The sequence below is a fragment of the Populus euphratica genome, unplaced genomic scaffold, assembly GCF_000495115.2.
Source record: "Populus euphratica unplaced genomic scaffold, PopEup_1.0 scaffold46.1, whole genome shotgun sequence".
Classification (NCBI taxonomy): domain Eukaryota; kingdom Viridiplantae; phylum Streptophyta; class Magnoliopsida; order Malpighiales; family Salicaceae; genus Populus; species Populus euphratica.
The window spans coordinates 3,057,023-3,080,038 of NW_011499852.1; the positions used below are offsets into that span (position 1 = coordinate 3,057,023).

The 23,016-nt window shown below is 33.2% G+C and overlaps 4 protein-coding genes across 5 annotated transcripts in view; all 4 read right to left on the reverse strand.

Moving 5' to 3' along the window:
• Positions 1–1,059: 1,059 nt before the first annotated feature.
• Positions 1,060–3,515, reverse strand: LOC105121960 (transcription factor DIVARICATA-like). The gene is made up of 2 exons (XM_011020846.1): positions 2,269–3,515; positions 1,060–1,856 (listed from the first exon to the last, which is right to left on the reverse strand). The coding sequence occupies exons 1-2, from the start codon at positions 2,691–2,693 to the stop codon at positions 1,358–1,360; spliced, it is 924 nt and encodes a 307-aa protein (XP_011019148.1). The 5' UTR covers positions 2,694–3,515; the 3' UTR covers positions 1,060–1,357.
• A 5,858-nt stretch (positions 3,516–9,373) lies between these two features.
• On the reverse strand, positions 9,374–13,427 carry LOC105121962 (putative respiratory burst oxidase homolog protein H). The gene is made up of 14 exons (XM_011020847.1): positions 13,034–13,427; positions 12,775–12,937; positions 12,652–12,700; positions 12,433–12,546; positions 11,539–12,351; positions 11,279–11,374; positions 11,068–11,183; positions 10,884–10,986; positions 10,683–10,783; positions 10,434–10,599; positions 10,232–10,339; positions 9,996–10,124; positions 9,817–9,895; positions 9,374–9,644 (listed from the first exon to the last, which is right to left on the reverse strand). The coding sequence occupies exons 1-14, from the start codon at positions 13,425–13,427 to the stop codon at positions 9,535–9,537; spliced, it is 2,541 nt and encodes an 846-aa protein (XP_011019149.1). The 3' UTR covers positions 9,374–9,534.
• Positions 13,428–14,122: 695 nt separating this feature from the next.
• The window catches only part of LOC105121963 (laccase-4), a 10,314-nt gene continuing 1,420 nt past the window's right edge, over positions 14,123–23,016 (reverse strand). Inside the window, exons 1-6 of one of the 2 annotated variants that reach the window (XM_011020848.1) lie at positions 16,995–17,162; positions 16,312–16,463; positions 15,976–16,220; positions 15,711–15,839; positions 14,678–15,604; positions 14,123–14,574 (exon numbers count right to left, since the gene is read on the reverse strand). In XM_011020848.1, coding sequence (XP_011019150.1) covers positions 14,444–14,574; positions 14,678–15,604; positions 15,711–15,839; positions 15,976–16,220; positions 16,312–16,463; positions 16,995–17,090 — 1,680 coding nt within the window. In that variant the 5' untranslated portion in view covers positions 17,091–17,162 and the 3' untranslated portion in view covers positions 14,123–14,443. Of the gene's footprint in view, positions 14,575–14,677; positions 15,605–15,710; positions 15,840–15,975; positions 16,221–16,311; positions 16,464–16,994; positions 17,163–23,016 lie in introns of those variants that run through there. The other variant, XM_011020849.1, reaches the window with a different exon arrangement.
• LOC105122022 (laccase-4-like) lies at positions 21,682–23,013 on the reverse strand (the record flags this gene model as incomplete). The annotated part of the gene is made up of 2 exons (XM_011020925.1): positions 21,682–22,095; positions 22,197–23,013. Coding segments are annotated over 2 exons (948 nt in total), but the record flags the coding sequence as incomplete, so codon positions are not given.

A 23,016-nucleotide genomic window follows, 5' to 3' on the forward strand; every position in this document is an offset into this window, starting at 1 on the left:
AGTTCTCTTGGTTACAAATTATATCAGCCCTTCTTGCTAACGGCTACATCCATACAAGTAAATGGTAGCCAAGTATTACCGCCGACCCAAAGAGGAGAATCTTTAGGAGCTTTTTCTGAGCATGGAAAAGATTTAGTCTTAACTTGATTAAATTAATGGTTGAAAAGCCGACCTAGTGCTTAGTTAGATTCTCTTTTAATAAGCACAGTCTCGTTAAAGTTCACATTTAAGAATCAGAGAACCACCCCATGATTAATGATTCTACTGTTTGCCAGCTTGAGGGATCTGCAGAAATGCGCTGGTCTTTGCCACTTTGTCATTAGCTTTTGAAAGAAATCTCAACAAGAAAACAAAACGAAATTCATTGGCAAAGTTGCATTAAGTAATGGATTGATTTAGTCACTGAAACATCTTATAGGATCTTTCCCCACACTTCGCCATCTTAAATCAGAAAACAAAGTGAAAAAAAGAACAATGTCATTCTCATGAACAGAACAACGAGAAGGCAGCATTAGATGCTTGAACTAGTGGCTCTTACTCTCGAACTTCGGTCAAGATTCCTTTGTCAAATTCGTTCATCCAGTGGGATAGATAAACCATATGCACAACGGAATCAAGAAAAAAGGAGATAAAAGAACGTCATTCCAAGGGAAAAAAAAATGTTTCTGAATTGTGACCCAAGCAAATTTGGACTGAGAATTTGACAGGGTACATTTTTACAAGAACTGCTGCTTTCTCTGATCAAAGGAAGACGACAGCAGCACAAAACAATATTACAGGTCATAATCTGAATACCTCAAACACATCAGGAATTCTTTTCTTGAGCAGCAGTTTTTCAATCCCATTCTTTCATCATTCTGATTGTATTTCATCCACCATGTGAACTAGGATGCTGCATCAAGTACTTTTCAGGCCAGCAACTCAATAATTGGACAGCACCCCATCTAGTCATGAACAACATGGTCTAGGACAACTTGGATAGATTCTTGTACAAATTCCAATATTCAAAACACAAACAAATCCAAACAGAAAATGCCTTGCGACCATAACTGAAATTCTAAACATTGCAACTATAATTGAATTCCAAACACAGCTAGGACATTCACATGTAATCAAAAGTCAAGCATCACATAAATAAGCTTCCTTTTGGTTCAATGATTCAGATTTGAATGCAAAATCACAGCATATGCTTCGTGAACGTTCTGCAAGAGTCTAATAAATATGGACTAACTTGAGCCCCCAATGACATATTCACACTAATACATGATAGAGAATTGACAAAGCTATCCAACATACTGAATAGCATATAGAATATCAATACCTTCAGAAACCTAAATGCTTCACTTCATCTATGACCTTATTGATGCTGCATTGATTGCATATGAAAAATGAAATTGTAAGGACCAAACTGATATCCTGGAAGTGTTCCTCCAAGCAGATTTTGCTCCTGCAGCTTGGATTCATATGAGGATATCCCACAAAAAGGTGTCGTCAACAAATTGTCATTTGCTGGATTACAAACTGTGGCTATTCCTTCATTTTGTTGTTTCCAGTCAAATAAACCTTTAACCGTACCAGGCGTTCTTGGTTGTGCCTGAGATTGCATGGTTGTGGTTGAATGATCTGGAGATGATAGCCTTTTGTTTTCTGGTGATGGAGATTTGGCACCTGGAAGATTGACAGTAGTGATATCATGGATACTAGATCTTCTCTTATCCTTCCCTCCAGTACTTTGCCTAATAAAATACTTTTGAGCATGGCTAGCCACCTGAGTCGGCGTCCTAGTAGTCACATAATTGCGGGAGATATTTCTCCAATCCCCTTTACCATACTTTTGAAGACCCAAAAGAAACTGCCTGCAGTTTATGTCAAGTATCTCCAACATAAGACACCAAAATATGAAAACTGCACACATAGTTGAATGAAAAAGACTTTCTTTGAAAAGCAAGTTTTAAACTAATTCGACTGCGCATTGACATATTCAAATTGTTGAATTCCATTATAAAAGATTTATAAAGAACAATACACTTAGGTCTATCATAAGCTAAATGCCAAGGTTGGTCATTGATCTCATCTCAATTACCTCAGCAAGACAGCAAATTCTACTACAACTCAATTCAAGCAAAAACAACATAGAAAAAGAACAAGGGAAGTGAAAATTAACTCGCCTCCAAAAACTTTAACACACAACCAGTTTTCGTTAACTATCACTATTGCGAAATTATAACGAAGACACATTAGCTTTACAGCCAAAGAAATGTAACTGACCTGTGCTCCTCCTCAGTCCATGGCACTCCTTTCTTCCTTTCCTGCTCGGAAGGCCGAGTCGCCGTGCCCCTCTTGCCTCCAGGACTATAAAATTGTTTCAGTCCATCATACCCTTGATCACTTACCCACTCTAAAGTGAAAGAATCACTGTTATATCCAGGAATCGGGATCAGTCCTGCTTCTATATCACAAACATCTTCCTCCAATTCCCTGTACTGTTTGATGACATCATCCACAGTCTTGCCTGGAATCAAGGCTGCCACCTTCAGCCATCGATCAGGCGTATCCTTGTCATACAAAGCCAAAGCATTCTCAAACTGTTTGTTCTCCTCAGGGGTCCATTTTGTTCCCTCGCCTTCTTGAAACAACCAGTTTGAATTCTGCAAATACGAGGCCGGATACAGAATTCCAACATCCCGATTCATAGTTGTAGGAAATCACACTATACAATCAAAGCAAATAACTTGCATGCCAAAGATGATTTATAAACACACAAGATACTCACTTTTATTTTTCTCTCTCCCTTTGAATTCAAAGAGAGAGGATCACCAAATGGGAAATGCAGAGAAGTGGAGAATTTTATGACCAAATAGCCATTCGATTAGAATCTAGAGAAAACTTTTTCTTTTTTAACAAATTGAGGAATCTTGAAAAGTTTGCAACTTTCCAAAACTCAAGGAAAATTCTTGAAACAATAACAACAAATAAGCAGATCTTAATTTTTATTCCAGTAATAACCCAGGTACTAAATCATAACAATTTTTTTTAAAAAAAAAATTAAATTTCAAAATAGAAAACAATACTCTACCGTGAATTTTGGAACTTTGAAGTTCAAATTTCAACCCCAAAAAATATGGGATTAAGACTTCGCTTAAAAAGATACTAAAAGACAGCGGCAAAAGCAAAAAGACCCAACTGAGTTAAAAAAACTGGTGCTTTGCTAGCTTCTTTTTTTTTTTTTTTTATCCTTTCACTGTGAACTAAAAGGGAAAGAAAACAACAACAAAGTAGTAGTGCCTTGGAGAACAAAAATATGCCAGCTCTTTCTCACTACTGCTTCTTGCAAGACAGGGATCTCCGGGAAAGAGAAATGAGCAAGAGAAGAAAGAGAGTGAGGTGTCATAGGTGTTGAGTTGCGATTGGTGGATTGGTTGTTTGTTTGTGGGCTTTGCCGCTGAAGAAAAGTTTCTTCCCTTAATAATATGTTAGAAGATGGAGAGAAGAGAAATGAAAAGAGAGTGGCCAGATCAAAGTTGAGAATTGACAGTGACAAGCTGTGATTGGCTTTGGTGGTGGAATAAGAAAGCAGTATCCGATTTTGACTATGCTGACGCATGTTTAATTAAATGTTTGTGGGGGAGTGCTTCTGTTTTATTCGTAAAAACCATAGCTAGTTTAGTTCTTCATTAATTTGTGGTTTATCATGTGAATAAATTAGTCCCTTTTCATCGCGCTTAGTTACTATTTTGAAAAAATAAATAACAAAGATTGATGGTTATTGATGATAAAAACCGTTTAATTATAGAGATAAAATAATATAAAATATTTAATTTTGTATATCTTAAAGATAATTTTTAACTAATTCTCCTGTCCCAGTAAAAATAAGAACAAATAGGATGGAAATGAAGATACAATCATTTTTTTTCCCTTATATATCAATTTTAAAATTTTAAAAAATAGTTTTAAGAATGCAATTGATGCATGTGCAGCCTAATAGAATAGCAATAATATAGAATATTTTAAAAGGTATGTTTTATAATACACTACATAATGTTTTCATAAAAGTAACATTTAAAATGAGAATATTTTTTTAATTTTTTATTTTAATATCAAACATCAAAATCATTAAAAAAACACATAAAAATATTAATTTAATGCTTTTTTATACAAAAATGATTAGAAAAATAATTTAAAATGTATATTGAACCACAAAAACATATATATTTGCAGTCTTGTACTCGACTCGAATTGAGTAATCATAGGGTCGGCATTAGTAATGTGACTATTCTATATCAAGGATAAGTATACATGCATGCATGTGTATAAATTATCCTTACGTTATCGTCGTACCTATGTTTTAGGGGTAATAATTTTATCTAAATATGATGAATATCAATTTAAACCAATTTGAATAATTGGTTTTCTTTATATAGTTACCTTACCCAATTGTTAATGAATAAAGCAAAAATATTATCAAACTTAACTAAAACCTAACTTAACACACACACACACACATATAAACCAATGAATAAAATATAAATATTTAAATTTATTATATGTTAAGCAATGAAGAAGATATAAATATAATAGAAACCCGACCTATAAGTATCTATTTTTATCCTTGTTGTTACTTATTTTTGGACCCTATGTGCTAGAGATGGTGTATATCCCTCTTAAACCAAATGCAAGAATTTAGTTCGTGATTGTTGAAAAACTAACAAAAACAGAGAAGAAAGAAATATTTTTCGAACCTTGTTTGAGCTAGTTTCCACTCTCTTTATCCTCCCTATTTGTTGCCAAAATCGTCAAGTCTCTTTGACTAATTAAGAGTCTTTATAATGCTAAGTTCATTCCTTCTTTATATGGTTTTTAAAGTTGGATAAATCTCATAAAATTTACACTAAAAAATTGATTCTACTATTATTGCAATTTTTCTTGTTCCAACTTAGGCTTTGATTCTGACTTGGTTTCGTGTAATATCTGATCATACTAGCTATATTTTGTCACTGATGATATATTGAAGAATTGATCTACATCTTTATTGGGCCATAGAGTTTACTGTTCTTGTGATAGACTCTTAGTCAGATGGAGATAATTGACATTATCAGTTTATGAATTATATTAGAAGATCCTTTTTGACCAATCAGATTACTGACAGATTCTATTCTCTAAAACAATTTTGTCTCGCTTTGAATTCTTCATCAAAGTTGTTGTCCTAGACTTATAGATGAATTTGGGTTTTTAAATCGCTTGATTTCGATATCATAAACTCAAAATATTTCCATCTGAATATCTAATGTAAAAGCAAAGAGTCCTGTTGTGAGATGGTTTCCAGCTGAATTTTATTGCAATTTTATTCTTCAAAATAATTTTATCTCACTTTAAATCCTTCATGAAAGTTTTAGTCTTGTACGAGCTGATGAATTTGGGCTTTTGAATTGCTTGATTTTAATATCATAAGCTCAATATATTCTCGTTTGAACATTTAGTGAAAAAGTAGAAAATCCTGTCGCATGAAGGATTCCAACCTGAGTTTTTTAGGTTTTGATTTGAGGGACCCAATTTAATGTTTTAAGGATTTATCGGATTAATTAAATATAAATTTTGAACTTTGAAAAGTAAATTAGTTTCGTTTGAGGAATAAAAAAAAGAGACTGGATCAATGTCTGTTACTAGGCAATGTAAACCAACCCCATAGGATTTAATTACAAGGTACTATTCATGGTAATAGAGTGGCAAATATATAGGATTTTTTATATTGATTTTTTAGCTCCTTTTAATAAATTTTTTTTGTGAAGTATTTTCTACTTCACCTTTTCATCCATTTTACTTTAAAACTATTATGTTTTAATATCATATTTGTTACATTTTAGATCCTAAGTTATAAGAGAAGAGAGAGTCATCAAAATACAATAAAAAAGAGAGAAAACAATTTATTGGTGAGGTTTTGTTAATGATAAAAAGATAAATTTAGTGTTAGCTTATTCCTTTGATGAGAAGAGTAATGGTGATATTTTTTTAGCTTTTGTTTTGCTAAAAAAAATAGGTTGAGGTTCAAATAAAGTTTTTCTTTTTAATTTAATTTGTGTTTTTAAACAAATTCATATATTTTGAGTTGATAAATTAGTTTATTATGGTTCTTAAAATATATATCAGATATTTCAATATGAAAATAGTATGAAAAATGAATTATTTATCCAAAAAACCTTAAATAGATTTTTTGATTATCTTTCTAATAATTGAAATATGAGTGAGCAAATGACGCGTTATTTACAATTCAAAGCTAGGTATACAGGCCTAACCTTGTTGGCCCACACATGTCGATTATTTTTTTTGTTGGGTTTTTTTAGCCCAAACACTAGCTCTTTCTATTTATAAAAATAGTTTTTTTTTATTTTATTTTCAAGGAAATGCATTATAAAAAAAAGTTTAGCATGATATGTAAATTATTGTTCAATTTTTCCATTGCACTTAAATAATATTATAGGTTTTTAAAGAAATATTAACAATTTCTTTTAATTATTTTGTACCTAATATATAAAAATATAAAATATTTCTCATAAATATTCAATAAAAATAAAAAAAAATCTTTAATATTATTGGTGAATGTTTTAAATTATTTCATTGCATTTATTATTTTTTCCCCTTCGATCACATATAAGATATATTGATACATGGTCTTAACATTTCTTTTAAACTTGCTTTTGACATCATAACATGTTTTTGTTTAAAAGATATTGCTTAAAATATTAACAATAAAAAAAAATACTTTCCTTCAAGCAATTAAGATGCATTAGTAACGAAATTGGGTTGAGTTTAAAGAAATAAATTTTTCTTTGATATTTTTTTATTGTTTTTCTTGTAAATATTTATTTTTAAATTTTTTTATTAAAATAAAAAAAATTTAAAAACAATATTATTAAACTCGGTCAAAGTTATAATTTAAATTATAAATTGGACAAATAAACTCGATTTTAACTGGATAGATTCAAAATATTATTGTAAAAAAATTATGCCAAAGTTTTTTTTTATAATTTTTAGCAAAAATATTAAATTAAATTGTGATCGAGTTACACAGGTGCACCCACCAACTTCACTAGGCAACATCATATCGATTCTCACCTTGTGTACTTTGAAAATCAACATTATCAATAAGCTGGGTGGATGAGTCACCCCTTTAGCCCAACACGCTTGCATGAGTTTAATAATATTGTAAAAAGGTGACTCACTATAGCCACACTTACGAGTAGGATTTGCAGAGAAAAAGATTATTTTAATAACCATACTCGACCCCCTTGTAAAAAGGGGACTCACTTCTATTTCAACCCAAAATCAAACCCGATTTGGATCTGAAATACAATGACGAAGCTAGACACTTTCCTCCGAAGAAACTACAAAAATTAATAATTACTAGTTTAATAATCATGACCACAAAATATATTTGAATTGGATGTTAACATGTGTATGTGAAAACTATCATGTGTTTTTTTTTTTTTCAAAATATGAAATAAAAATATAAGAAAGAATAAAAATAATTGAAATATTCTAATGAAGTATACACGTTTTATTCCTAAAAATCAAAATGGCCACATTATATTAATTCCTTATAATAAAATGTTTGTATTCTAAGATCAATTAAAAAAAAATCATGTAACTATTCTAAAAAAAGTGGAGAACAATTTCATTTTTCTTTAAGAAAATATACTATATTTCTTTTTGAAAAATATTTTTTTCCTTTAAAAATGTAGAAAAAATTGATTATATATCAAGAACAGAGAATGCAGGATGCCTAAATATAATATCCTTCACCTATCCCACCACTACTCTGATCGAAGCACCTAAGAGATCAATTTATCAAAAAAAATTTTTTTTTGGGACTTTTAAGTTTTAATTTACTCTTTCATTTTTGTATATTAGTTTTAGATTTCTTTTTATTATCTTATATTAATAAATTTAAGAAAAATATTAAAAAAAGAAGGTTAATTTTTTGCATTATTTTTTTACTTGAAATAACTTTTTGGATGATTTACTTGAATTAAATTTAAATTGAAAATATATTTGAATGAAATTTAATTCTCCCAAACAAATATATTCTAATGTAATTTATTCATAAAATCTTAATATCTATTTCAAACATTTCATCTTATTTTTAGGATTTCCCTTTTGATTTCAATCTTTTCATATGCTACTTAAAAGAATTTCAAGCATTTCATCGTATTTTTAGTTTTTCTTAAATTAAAAAAGAATTTTTTTAATGTAAAATTATATAAAAATTAGATATAAAATTGATAATATCCCATAATTTGGTACTATATTTGACGGTTTTGTTTTTTAAAAAGTGTTGAACAAGGCATATGGTTAAAAATAAACAATGTTGATTATTCTAGGAATTATTATTATTATTATTATTATTATTAAATCTCAGTCCTCATATATAACTTTCCGACTCTTGAATAATTCCTTGAGATACTTTTCGAGCTAAGCTAAAGCCTAAATTAACTATTATTTATTCCACCAATTACTCCCTATCTATAAATTTTTTATAGCATGTTTAAACCTTTAGAATTGAATTTAAATTTATAAATTTGAATAAAATCTCATATTTAAAATCATTTTAAGTATTAAGAATTGAATTTCAAATAAAATTCAATATCTAAAAATATTCCAAAAATAAATTATAGATCAACTTATTTAATTTACAATTCTGAAGAAAAAAAATTTAATATTAAATAATTTTTCAAAAAAACCTATCTAGGTTTTATTTTTAAAAAATATTTAAGGAGATAAGATGAATACAATAAAATTAATATAGAAAATAAAATAAACTGAGTTTTATAAATTTTAAATACGTTAATATTTAATTCCACTCAACCTGGTTTTCATTCAGCGGAGTGTCGCTGGAATGATTGGGACACCATCACCAAGGTGGTTTCCAAAAATAGAAATGTTCTTGTTTTCCGTATTTAGAAGTAGCAACTAATTAATTACTAGTAATAATTAGTCCAGCGAGCATGTGCATTGTTGTCGGGTAGTGTTGTCATGCTTAAATTCAACTGCTCTTATTTACTACAGAGCATTCGAGCACTGCTAACCACGTTGTTGCCGGGGTATATTATGATAATGTTTGATATTGTGATATCTATAAAATAAAATAAAATTTGGAATTTTTATTTTTTAATTCATAGATTATTTTTTCAACTACTTGAACAACACACGACATGCCAAGATATATGGTATAAGTAAATTAATGTCCAGTATTATTTGTTATTATATACTTTATATATGCTTTTCAAGTAATTTTTTTTTTATTTCACCCGTCATTATTATTTGTTTGGTGCAATGCAAACATAAGAAAACTCATATGAAGCATATAGAGGACTCAAGATGTTATAAGAAAATAAATTATTATTATTATTATTATTTATTCCATACCTGCATCCCTTTGTGTTCAGTTCAAACATTCTCAAGAGCTAATTTTCCTTCTGTGAATACAGGACAGTAGTGCTCGACGCAAAACCATGTTGCAAGAAGGATAGAATTGCTAATTCAGAAGTTCTCCTTGTGAAATTGGAAACGGGTTGATGAATCTAGAGTAAATTCTTGGCAAAGTTCTCTCAGTGTTTTGACAAGCAGAGCGCTTCCACAGTAGAAGACACCTGCAAACCGAAACATAAAGAAATATATAAAGGATATCTAAGTATAAAACGGACCTTAATTACAATTTTGGTTGATGTGGAAGCTGATCACTCGAATCCATCTATTATTGTCGAATAAAAAAACAATCTCTTAACTAAAGAACATGAAAATTCATTATAGCTGTATCCTCACCTATCCGAGAAGACTTATGCGTTTCTGCCATTTGAGCGAACACTTTTCTCCAGTTGGGCCTTGCAAAATGCGTTCTTATCTGTCACATTCTATTGAATGTTAGGAAACAAGATTCAAAAGTAAACATAGTATATTAGTATATAGTCGATGATGCAGTGGCCTGTCAAACTGATTTGTACCCGGCTTTGGGAGACAACATCAAGTCCATTCTTTGCATGCTGCAGTTTTTGTACCATGGCAATAAGTGCAGACCTTGCATCTCCTTCTTCATACACACTAGTCAAGTAGTTGTGCATTTCTATTATATGCTGATATATTCAAAAGTGTCAATAAAATTACTGGTTAGATTAGAGCATCAGCGATCAGGGTGAAAAGTATGTAACAGGATGACTTTTTCAGCTATCAAAACTAATACATTATCATCATAGTCTGCAACATCGTCCATGACACCCTTAAACCAATCAAAAGAGCTTTGTTCTCTTGTGACCCAGTAAAAGTATGCTCTTTCTGTGCATCGTCGGTCCTGAGTGCAATCATGTGTTAGCCGAAATGATTTTCAACTTACAAGTCTAAGCAATCTTACGGAACAGATATTTGTTTTGTTCTACATAACCTACCTTCATCGAATCGGCTGCACTTGGTTTGATGCCATTAAGGAGATCCTTCAAAATGCTGATAAAGGGAGTTGCTCCGATTCCTAGACCTATGAGCAATAGGATGTCGAACTTCTTGTAATTCTGAGCTGGCGCTCCGAAAGGTCCTTTGATCAGGATCTTTGGGAATCTGCCATAATTAAAAAGGGGGCTATTATATTTCTAGTTTTAAAAAAACTGTCGAAGAGATCAGTTAAGACTTAATTTACTCACGTTGCTTGTATCTGATCATAATTTGAGTTTGACATTGCTATTGTTTCCAATCTATTTAGCCTGCCTTGTTTTTGTTTCGCAGCAGGTGGGGCCTCACAGACCTGCGAAATATAACATTCTTTTAAGTATATAATTTGTATTTCTCGTCTCAATAAAACACCTTCATTTGCATGGATTGTGAAACACCAATTAAGCCGTAACCTTTGCAAATAAGTTTTTGAGTTCCGTAGTCCAATCACCAACGGTTCGTATGTGGACACTCAAATTGTTATCTCCTGGTGCAGAAGTGATGGAGAAGGGATGCCTGTAAGCAATAAGAACTGGGATTTTTCTATTAAATGGCATGGAAAGCATTCTAATGAAGTACTGGAGATCAGTTTATTACCATTCAAAACTTGACAAATCCGGGGTCTTGATGAAGAGGTACATTCCACTTTCATACTTAAATCCTGGAGGCTTGCTCATGTATAGAGCAAGAACATTCCCTGTATATATAATTGCCTGTAATTCCCAAAGTACATGATGAGTTTAATGAATTAATATCAGGGATCAGGAAAGCAAGTGATTTGAGGAGAAGAAATCTCACTAATACAGACCTTAATGACATCAACCTGGTGATGGTGCTCGTGATATTTTGTCGAGATTCTCTCTGTGGCATAGAATACTACTGGGCCAATGAGATAAATCCATGTCTGTGAAAAGTTAGATTACACAATTAGTTTCAGCAACCTCATTAACCCATGTTCAGAAGAGAAATTTTGTTGTCACGAAAATATTGCATTCAGAACTGTTGGAGCACAAATGGCAGAGAAAGTTATGCTTAATGAACAAGTATCTAGCTGAGGATTGCACATACCGTTTTGGCATACCAAGGTTTTTCAAATATTAAGAAGTAGCCATGCAAAAAACATAGCAGGTATGCGAAGGCCAGCAACTGATGCGCATACCAGAAAGCATTAAACCCGGCCAATTTGTGAAACGCCCCAGGTAACTTAACGACATTCTTTCGGAAATAGTGTGTTGCCAATGTAAATGAGAACCCCATTACAAGGATAATCAGAATTCCGGTGACGCCTACACTACTTCGTATGAAGAACCAATAAGTTGGCTGTTGGTAATTGAACAATGGTCCAGCATATGCCATGAATTTGTCTTTTGGGCATGAACTCAACAACGGAATGTTACAAAGCATATGTGCTAGAGTATGAGCTCCAGTCGCAATTACTATGGCCAAAGCAATGTTTTTGTGAAAGTTTATGTTGTCATCAAAAGGGATAAACGTGCCGAGAAATGACGATCTAAGCTTAGTGAGTGTTCTTCTGCAAACAGGAAGAAGAATGAGAGCCATATTCAACTTCAGAGTCTCCGCTGAAGCCTTGGCAAGACAGACACAATAACTTGAGATTTTGAATAGGGGTGACTTCTCGAACTCCTTAAACTTCCAAATAAAAAGTGCCAAGTTTACAGCTAACCATAACGTCATAACCCATATTCTCCTCCAATTCTCATGAATATATTCTACTGACAGCGACAATGATTTGGTAACAGGAGTCCTATATCTTCTTGGGATCATGGCTCTTGTGAGAGTATGTGTGCTTCTATTGAGCTTCGTGGTAATTTGATCTTCATTATTCACCATCTCTCTTAGTAGAGTTTCTAGCTGCCATAGCTGCAAAACTAGAACAAATGGAGTTTCTAATTGCCACATTGTCTCAGAATTTGAAACCAGAGTTTTTGCATAAATACTAACCCCTATATATCCAAGATGATCAGGATCAAGCTCTTCCATGATTAGAGCTGCATAGACTGCCGCGTACTGTTTAAGATTTGTGAGCTTGTTTGCGGAGGCACTTAACACTATAATCTTTAGCATAATGTAAACCAGGAAATCGAAATATCATGATCAGGAGGAAGAATAAAAAAGAGAAAAAAGAATAATTGTGCACGAGGACAACATAACCATACACACCTCCTTCACTTCCTCCTCCGATAGCCTCCCATCGCCATTCTTGTCGCACCTAGGACATCATTATGTTAGCTTAATGTTGCGCCATATTTTAGCTGTCTAGACTTCAAGGCGGGGATCGCTTACATATCAAAAAATATTCCAAGTCGAGAATCAAGATCTTGTTTAGTCATGTCTTCCCAAAACAATTTCAACTCATCTTTTGTGATCCCATTTGCGGTGAATATATTCTTACGCCTAGCAATTGCGTCAAATATTTCTCCAGCAAACTCTTTTGATTCTCCTAGTCCTTCAAAAAAGGAATCGAGTATCGATTTGTGTTTGTTATTTTTGAAAAACAGGATAATGCGCACACGCTCAACAACGAAAGATTTCAACAGCATACCAATGCAGATTCCAAATTTGTCCTTTGGAAGCCTTTCATCAACTGCAAATTGATCAAAGCGCCTTTCGATTGATCTCCATGCATCCATTTCCTTTCCTGTCACTGTTCTATCAAGAAACCTTAGGCTTTTAAGCCCTCTTGCAGCAGATGATGCTGTCCTTTCCATCTTGGGGCGAGGAGGTTTCGAAGAGAGAACACCATTCTTCCTCAAGGCACTGCTTGTAGTCCTTCTGAGGGATGCCCCAAGATTACTTGCACTCCACTTGATAGATGTGCCAACGGGTCCTCTGGGTGGAATGGTTTTTTTTTGTTCATCATTGATAGGAACTTCCACCATCCTATCAATTTCAATGTTTTCGAGCATCCACTTTTTTGATTCTGTTCTGCTACCCATGAACACTATGATAGTTCTCTCTTCACTTGATCAAACTAAGAAAAAAAGGAGAAAAAAATGGAGGATGTTGGAAGAGGGTGAGAAAACATAAAGGATCTGTTAAAGATTGAGAGGGCGACAGAGAGAAAGAGAGGTTTCTTTTATATGAAACGGTCAAAATGGCGTGCAAGGAGGGAAAGATTACGAAGGTAAAAGCTAGTTTGATAAGTTATTGGCCTAAAAATAGGAAGCAACAGGATCACCTCAAACTTCCAACCTTTAGGACAGCTTGTGCGTTGGACGAGGAGCAAGCTAACTACCAAGTTTCACCCATAAAATGGTACATAATTCCACCCACTCATATTGCGCACCAAGTTTAGTGGACGATACAATTACTTATTTTAACATTTACGTTCTATCATATGTAGTATCCAGCCAGTTTAGAACTACTAATCTCTCTAGCTATCATGGGATCCAAAATGAAGCATACCCTCTTTCAGGACTTCATGCTGCAAATAAATAAAAAAAAGAAAAGAAAAGAGGATGGTATGTAGCAGGAGTAAATGTTATATCTGGACTATTATGTTATTTGTTTCTTTCCTGCATAGAGGGATCAAGAATGGGAAATACAGGGTGCAGTGCCAGGGAGGGAAAGGCAGTTGCTGCCTCAATATTATAAGGATTGGAGTGGTTCATATCAGCAATTGGACAGCGTACTTCAATAAAATGTGAAGGTTCTTTCAAATTCTAACAAACAGTTCAAACGATATACAAACAATTGAACAGGCTTAATTAGCCACCGAATTTTCAATATCTATTCAAGAATCTTTTTTATTCAAACTCGCTTGAGAAAATCTTTCAATTTACTCAAGGAAAAAAAAATAGAATCTTTAACTCTAATTGTTTTATTTTTATGTTTTTTGTCTTTTTTTTTTCATACTCTTCTCTTTTTGAGCATTGAATCTTTCTTCCCTGAACAAATTTTCTGATCCACTACTGCTTCAATCTTTTAAGCTATTGATTTTCTTCACATGGCTTCAACATTTTGGAAGGTCGCTTGGCGGCGGTAGAAGAGACTCCTTAGGACCTTTGCCATTGTCTACCAAGAACGCCATCTTAAGTCCCCATGTGGTGTGCACCTCTAGATGGCAATGCATGAACCAAACTCCTACAAGAGATGCGAAGAAGAAAATCAGAGAACATGAAATTAAACAAACTTGAAAATGCCAACGTCTGTGGACTTCCAAACGAAAACATTAAACAGCAATTACCTGGATTATCGGCGCGAAATCTTATCGCCACCCATCCACCAGAAGGTACTCCAATTGTGTTCCGTTCAACGGGATCAACGAGGTTAAATTTCTTAGTATCAGTCTTCGGGTTGTAATTCCCTACTCCCCTACCGACAGCAAAGAAATTGAATCCATGTAAATGGATCGGATGGTTCTCAGGGGATATGATCCCAGTATCTTGCATAACAAGCTGTACTGTCGAGTTGTAGCTCAGCCTGTACACTTTGGTTCCACTTTTGGTCTGTAAATTTGTAGGTGGAGTGCCACTGTAATTGAAAACATGCGGTGGCTTTGCAGGAAAATCAGTGGTGAACACACCGCTGATGTTGAAGAAATGTGCTTGAAGCAGGGCAGTGGTTGGCATCACAAATGTGACATTGTTAATACTAGCAACAACCCTGCTGCCATTACCAGCTTTGCAACTTGGACACGGGTTAACTCCTAGACCAACTGTAAAGAAAAGGTTGTGATCAACGTTCATTGGGACTTTGGCAGGAAATTTTCTTGAGTTAAGGCTGCGTAGTGAATTGATAAATTGGTTGGCAACCGCAGTGGCATTCTTTGGAGGTGGGGTGGTGAGAGTTGTAGGGGAGTTAGCAAGTGCTCCTGAATACTGCAAAGTGGCTGTTGCTGTCATGTTGTCCACCGCAATCGGAGAATCCATGAATGGGGAGGCAGCAACCAAGTAATTGCCTGTATTTTTGTTAGTCGTGACAAGGACATTGGTGGTCTGGCCTGGGGCAATTAGGACTGTATCGGTTTTGAATGGTTTAACATAGGTGGCATCAACTTCGACGACCGTAAGCTTATGCCCTGCAATTTTGAAGAAGAGCTCTTCATTGAGCGCAGCATTGATCAACCGTAGCATGTAGGTCTCGCCACTTCGGACTGGCAATGTGAAACCGCCTGCATGAATCCAAAAATGTTTCTGTATCAGAGCTTTGTTAGAAAACAAGCATTGAGAGCCAGAACTCTCAGGTATATCTTATGATCATTAATCTTAGTTGAATACCCTGTGAAGAACAAGCTGAGACAGCTCCTGGATGGCCATTAATTGTGTGAGCATCAGAGACATTTGGAGCTAATCCAGATTTAAGAGCCTCGTTGATCACAGCTTCAGTATCTGATTTCCACCACTCAGCTGCAATTTCACGTCACCACATTAGTCTAAGGTTACATATTTAATAACTATGAACCTTAAAGCATTGAATTATGGCGGAATGCACAGAATTTTAAAAAATTTAGTGAAAGAAATAACTATTATGTATCTTGGTCACCTAATACAACAACCACTTCTTTATGAGGAGCCGGGAATGGGTAGGGGATGCCGCGTTTAGGCAAGACAACAATGGCACCATGAACTGTGGACCTTAGCCAGAGAATATGTGCGTGCCAAAGAAGTGTGCCCCTCTGACCAGTGATTGTGAAATTGTAGACATAGTTTTGCCCTGGCTGAATGGGGCATTGTGTAATGTATGCTGGTCCATCAGCCCAACCCGTTCTTAGTTGCCTAATGCCATGCCTGCCGAAAGCCAAGAAAAACCCGCATCGGAATCATTCATGATTAATTGAAGTATAACTGTTATACAGGGTTTGTTTCGTTAGTAGCTTACCAGTGAATAGAGACATTATATTTGACATGGTTAACAACTTTTACAAGAACTGTATCGTCTTCTCTGGCGTATAGAGTGGGTCCCGGGAAGCGGCCATTGACGGTAACAATCGGCTTCCTAGAGCATAGTCTGGTAGTATTTTTCATCACCACCTGTTGAAATGATAGGTGAAATATTTAAGCTCACTTCTACATCAAATGTATATAATTCAAAGGTCATGACTGCTTAACTGTCCATTTTGTTTAATTTGTTGTGACAAATTATGTCACTACAGCGATTTTAGATCTTACCACCCTTTTCCTATTTAATATTTTTTTATTGGCTTCTTGAACATATATATATATATATATATATAGTGATAGCTTTCTGCTGCAATTATTTAACCATAAAGTAAGCATGAGAATAAACTTCTCTGGTATTTAAAATAGTGGCTATAGGTAGGTGGAAAGTCTATGATTTCCATTTGAATCATGGCCAAGTCAGGAAAAAGATATGGGTAAAGTTGCATGATTTTAAGCCAAGGCAGTGTCATGATGTGCAATGCATCGTGCAAAACATAGCTATCTTCTAATAACGAAATGCATTTCAAAGAAGATTTTCGTCACATGAATGAGACTAATGACCCAAAGCGCAAGCAGTTCAGGCTTTCGTCACTTGGAAGCTTGCTACAGCATTTAACTTACATTGAACTTGTAATGCCGAATCCTGCACTCGACCAAAGCGGGGAGGAGGCAGACAGCAAGAAGCATATAACGGATGAGCCATTTGGAGTACTCCATACTTGCTGACTTCGAGACCTTTCTGTGGCTATCTCTCTGTTGCTGTTGGTTTCCTTCTTGCTTTCAAGCTTGTTGTCTTCATCCATGACTGGCTACCTCAACCTTATAAAGGGAATATGGGAATTGCTGCCATGTCGTTTTTCACAGTTAGGTGTGGGTGAGTACATTCTTGGAAAACAAGGATTAGAAGCCTAATCTTACTAGGTTTCTTACATGCTACATAAAGTCTTCTTGTTCATGGATCAACATAGATTGGGAAGATGTGTTTTATAATTTTTGCATTTATTAATTAGGAACCTTGCATGGAAGTTTGATAATTTGGCGGCATAGGAAATCTGTAAATTAAATTATTAAATTTCGCACCCACTTCCTGCATATTAATCCTGAAAACATTCTCTTGTCCTGCTATTTACTCAAGAAGGTTCACAAAAATATAAAAACAGAGTAAAAGAACATGTGGTCAATTGATCAGCAACGGACAAGTCACCTTAAGTAATCAACATTTTCATTTAATTGCCTTGGAGTTTATTTTATTTTCTTACTCTTTTTTAGGACCTGGTGCTCTTCGTAGATGTAAGAACAACATGGGTTATAAGTTGGGTACGCCAAACTCTCTTTTTCAAGGCATTACGTGTAGTCGTTGCAAAGGATGTCCCAGGATTACTTGCGGCTGCTCTGAATTCTGAAGATGAATGCTCACCAGGTCCTTTCCACGGTGATGTGTTTTTTGATTCATTATTATATGAACATCCATGCTTGATCCGATCAATATTTTCAATTCAATTCAATGCTTTTGCGCATCCGTCTGCTTTGGGAAAGTCTAAAACGCTGGTTTGTTAAATGGCTTGATGCGGCTATTCAAATCAAGTTGATATATTTTAATGTCAAACGATACATGAGAGCTTTTTTTTTTTTCCCCCAAATAAAAAAGAGGTGCAAAGCCATGCCTGCAGGCCTCCCCAAGCACACTTGTTTAGCTTTATCGTAACATGTAATATGAGTTTTTTTTTTTTTTTAATGTGAGACTTTTTTATTTTATTTTTTAGTATTGAGTTAATTATAAATTATATTTTATATTTTTTTATTATATAATAAAATAAAATAAAAAATAATTTGATCTAATAAAGCCTATAATTTCCATCATAGATTGACTACTTAACGGTTTTATATCATATTTCTAGTGGTGGAAGTAAGCAAGTAATGGTCGAGGTTGTGGGTTTGATTCCTTCTTACATTAATATATTCTTTCAAACAATAGATGAGAGGTTGTTTTTCTTCTTCTTTTTTCAAATAAAAAAGAGGTGTATGGGCCATGACTACGAGCCCCTCCCCAAGCCCACATGTTCAGCTTTACCGTAACACATTATTTGAATATTTTTTATATTTTTTTTATTGTGAGGTTTTTTTTAATTTTTTTAATATAAGATTGATTATAAATCAAATTTTATATTTTTTATTATATAATAAAATAAAATAAAAAATAATTTGACTTAGTAGAGCCTATAATTTCTGCCAAGGATTTGACTAGTGAATTAGGTTTAACTTAACATTTTTTTTTCTTTGTACTTATCCGATAAACAAGATTATATAATAACAACTTTCATATGATTTAATTTAAAATTTAAGCTAAATAAATTTTCATGTTGAGAGTTGTCAAGTTTGAACCAGTATACTTAGTTTAATGATAATGCCAAAAAAATTTATATAATTTATATATTATTTTCTTATGTTTCAAAAAAAATTCATCCAACCCACAACAGTGTAGGAGATAAATTAGTTATATCTAAATACATCAACATCCATTACTCATTTTTACTGACATTAATATTGTAACAAAAACATTATGCTTTGTTAGTGGAATATTTTGTTACAAATTTTGTCTAAAAACATGGTTAATGAAAATATTTGAAACCAAATTAAAAGTAAATCCATTCACTTTTGGGGTTAAAACTTCGTTGGAATTTAATCTCCAACAAAAACTCTTTAACATAAACAACTAATATGATTTAAATAAATTGCAGATAAACCAAAAATTATTCTCAAATAACTATTAATTCACATATTTTAGTGAAACACAAAGCCCTCTAAAAACTCTATCTCATGTTAGGAAAAAATAAATTTTTCTTATGGGTTATTTAACGAGAAGGTGAAGAGTTAATATTGAGACCAAAAGGAACCTAATTGTTTAGATGGAAAATGACATAAGCAAAGTGAGTTTTGAACTTAAACTCATACACAAGTGCATGTCAACATGACGTAATTTGGTCTAAATTTGAATTTATTATAAAATAGTTTCTTGTAATGTGAACTCATAAACAAGAAAAAATACAACCCAAAAGGATAGAATCGGATTGAAGATACCTTGAACCAAAAAATTGAAGCTATTGGATGAATAACAACAACCCATTGATTATTGAGTGTAAACATGTAATAGAATAAATGATAATAATTATTTTTTATTGCTAATGTATAACTTTAAATTTGATAATGAGTAGGAGAAAGAGAATTTTTATGTTTTGTTAGGGCCATGAGATAACAATTTGAGAGGATGAGTGTAATGTTTGGCTGAGGTATAGCATCGTTAATGAGAATAAGGAAGGAGAATTTTTTTTTCTTTTTTATATACAGTTTTATGCTAACAAGTGTAATTTTCAATCTGAATATTGAATTAAATTGATATTTTATCAAAAGATTTCACAAATCTTATTTTTATAGGGTTAAAATTGAATATCAATCAAAGTTTGGGAAGACTTTGAGATAAAAACTAGAAAGTAGTATGCGGGGATTGCATTATTTTTCTTGTTAATTTAGGATTAATATCTTTCCTTCTCACTTATAAATTTTCTATAAAGTAGCCTTTTTATTCTACAATGACATTACAGGCGACATAATTAGAGTTATTAATTGGCAAGGTTCCCATGTTTCATTATGATTCAAAAGTTAGCGGTTTCTTTATTTTACATGGGCACACGAGAGGCAGTAGTAGAGTTCCAATTTTTACAAGGTACACCTTATTTTTTAAAGCTATACAAAAATTATAAATAAAAAAAATAAGAATTAAATTAAAGAATATGATATTTAGTAAATTGTAATTGAAAAATAAAATTAAAAACAAATAAAATTTCTATACAATAACCTGAAAAAAAAAAAAAAATAATGACTGAAGTTGAAACACCAACAATAAAAAAAGCAAATTATAATTTATTAGGAAGGAAAGAAAAGAAGAAAAAGAGAATAAAAAAGTCTATTGACAATAAATTAAATCACCACCAAAGATATGTATCATACCAACAAGAAACAAAACACGATAGTACTTCCAATAATAAGATAAAAGGATATTTTTGAACAATAAAAAGTATCACACACAGCACCCATAATGTGTTGGCACCTCCCGCATCCCTTATAATGTCATATATATATTTAATTTTTTTATGTAAATATCAAATCATCTATAATTATACACGTTAATAATGAAAAACAAATCTTTGGAAAAATCCTTTTAATTGTTTCACTATACTTTTTATTTTTTTTTATATATTTGTCCAAATACAAAATTGCCCTCATCTTACATAATAATAACAAAAAAATCCATTTTAAAAGTACAAAATTGTCCCTGAATGCCAATATTGAAATTTTTACTTTTAAGAATATTTCAGAAATTTTACTATATTTTTTAAATAAAAAAAAATATAATTGCCTGAAGTAAATTTGAAAATGATTCATATGTCTTATCAAAAGACTTTGATGTCTCAGGTACCTACTTATAAGTTTTTTTGATGGAAAAGACAAAGACGTCATTAGAATGTTCTGGTGAACAGTATTAATATATCTGCACCAACACTATTTTCCTAACTAGTTTTAGCTATAGCATATTGGAAAACAGTTTTAGCTATAGTGGAAAAAAAATGTGAATGTATCTTTTATTTTATCAATCTTCTTAATTTATCTTTTTCTTTTTTTCTGTTTTTTAAACAAAAAATAAATAAATTAGAAAAACAACATAAACTCAATGAAAAATATTAAGTTATAAATGGTTTTAAAAACAAAGAGTAAATATATAGTTACAACCATAATTAATTAATTAATTTTAATAAAGTACAAAATTAAGTTACCAGTCACTCCATGCTTCAGTTTATATTTTTCCCTTCTCTTTCTCTTTTCACCTACTATTTATATGAGAATTTGATAAAAATTATTTTTAAAAATATTTTTATTTTAAAATATATTAAAATAATAATTTTTAACATTACCATATCAAAAGTATTTAAAAACATACAGCTTTTGGGTCTAAGAAATGCAATCATTGCTAAAAATTCTGATCATTGCTGTGTTATGTAAATATTTGTTTCGCTGTGCTAAAACTTTGCTTCCTTAGTCTTTAACAATTTTGATACTTGTCGAAAAATGGAAAGACTAGTTCTAATCGAACACTAGCATTTATTATTTGCCTTCATTTTTTTATTTCTTGAAGGGCTTGAAAGCCCAAGTACCGATTCTGGCTAGACTCGGGTCAATATAGCTTAGAAAAATTAATCGGGCCTGATCTAGGTCTCATCCGACCCGACACATGAACATATGTAGAACATACAAGTTTTATTGATCATGAATGGCTTTGTGATCAAATCTTCAATAGATATATTTATTCAAGAAAAAATAACATTTGAATTGAAACAGCTATACCGCTCACAAAATTTAATTCAAACTCGCTTGAGCAAATCTCCCAATTCACTCAAGAAACAAATCGGATCTTAAACCCTCAAATTATATATATACACACTCTGCTCTCTTCGAGCAAAGAATGTTTCCACCGGGACCAAGTTTCCTAATAAAGTATAGCTTCTATCCCTCAAGTTAGTGTCGTTCTTGATCTGATTTCAACATTTTGGAAGGTCGCTTGGCGGCGGTAGAAGAGACTCCTTTGGGCCTTTGCCATTGTCTACCAAGAACGCCATCTTAAGTCCCCATGTGGTGTGCACCTCTAGATGGCAATGCATGAACCAAACTCCTACAAGAGATGCGAAGAAGAAAATCAGAGCATGAAATTAAACAACCTTGAAAATGCCAAGCTCTGTGGACTTCCAAACGAAAACATTAAACAGCAATTACCTGGATTATCGGCGCGAAATCTTATCGCCACCCATCCACCAGAAGGTACTCCAATTGTGTTCCGTTCAACGGGATCAACGAGGTTAAATTTCTTAGTATCAGTCTTCGGGTTGTAATTCCCTACTCCCCTACCGACAGCAAAGAAATTGAATCCATGTAAATGGATCGGATGGTTCTCAGGGGATATGATCCCAGTATCTTGCATAACAAGTTGTACTGTCGAGTTGTAGCTCAGCCTGTAAACTTTGGTTCCACTTTTGGTCTGTAAATTTGTAGGTGGAGTGCCAGTGTAATTGAAAACATGCGGTGGCTTTGCAGGAAAATCAGTGGTGAACACACCGCTGATGTTGAAGAAATGTGCTTGAAGCAGGGCAGTGGTTGGCATCACAAATGTGACATTGTTAATACTAGCAACAACCCTGCTGCCATTACCAGCTTTGCAACTTGGACACGGGTTAACTCCTAGACCAACTGTAAAGAAAAGGTTGTGATCAACGTTCAATGGGACTTTGGCAGGAAATTTTCTTGAGTTAAGGCTGCGTAGAGAATTGATAAATTGGTTGGCAACCGCAGTGGCATTCTTTGGAGGTGGGGTGGTGAGAGTTGTAGGGGAGTTAGCAAGTGCTCCTGAATACTGCAAAGTGGCTGTTGCTGTCATGTTGTCCACCGCAATCGGAGAATCCATGAATGGGGAGGCAGCAACCAAGTACTTGCCTGTATTTTTGTTTGTCGTGACAAGGACATTGGTGGTCTGGCCTGGGGCAATTAGGACTGTATCGGTTTTGAATGGTTTAACATAGGTGGCATCAACTTCGACGAC

Excerpts from the sequence above, each read along its gene's own strand:
- LOC105121962 (XM_011020847.1), bottom strand. The coding sequence starts at position 13,427 with ATGGGTAGCAGAACAGAATCAAAAAAGTGGATGCTCGAAAACATTGAA. Across the intron at positions 12,701-12,774 it reads CTTGGAATATTTTTTGATAT|GTGCGACAAGAATGGCGATG; the intron begins GTAAGCGATCCC and ends ATGATGTCCTAG. Across the intron at positions 10,784-10,883 it reads TCAAAAACTTATTTGCAAAG|GTCTGTGAGGCCCCACCTGC; the intron begins GTTACGGCTTAA and ends TATATTTCGCAG.
- LOC105121960 (XM_011020846.1), bottom strand. The coding sequence starts at position 2,693 with ATGAATCGGGATGTTGGAATTCTGTATCCGGCCTCGTATTTGCAGAAT. Across the intron at positions 1,857-2,268 it reads TGGACTGAGGAGGAGCACAG|GCAGTTTCTTTTGGGTCTTC; the intron begins GTCAGTTACATT and ends CATAAACTGCAG.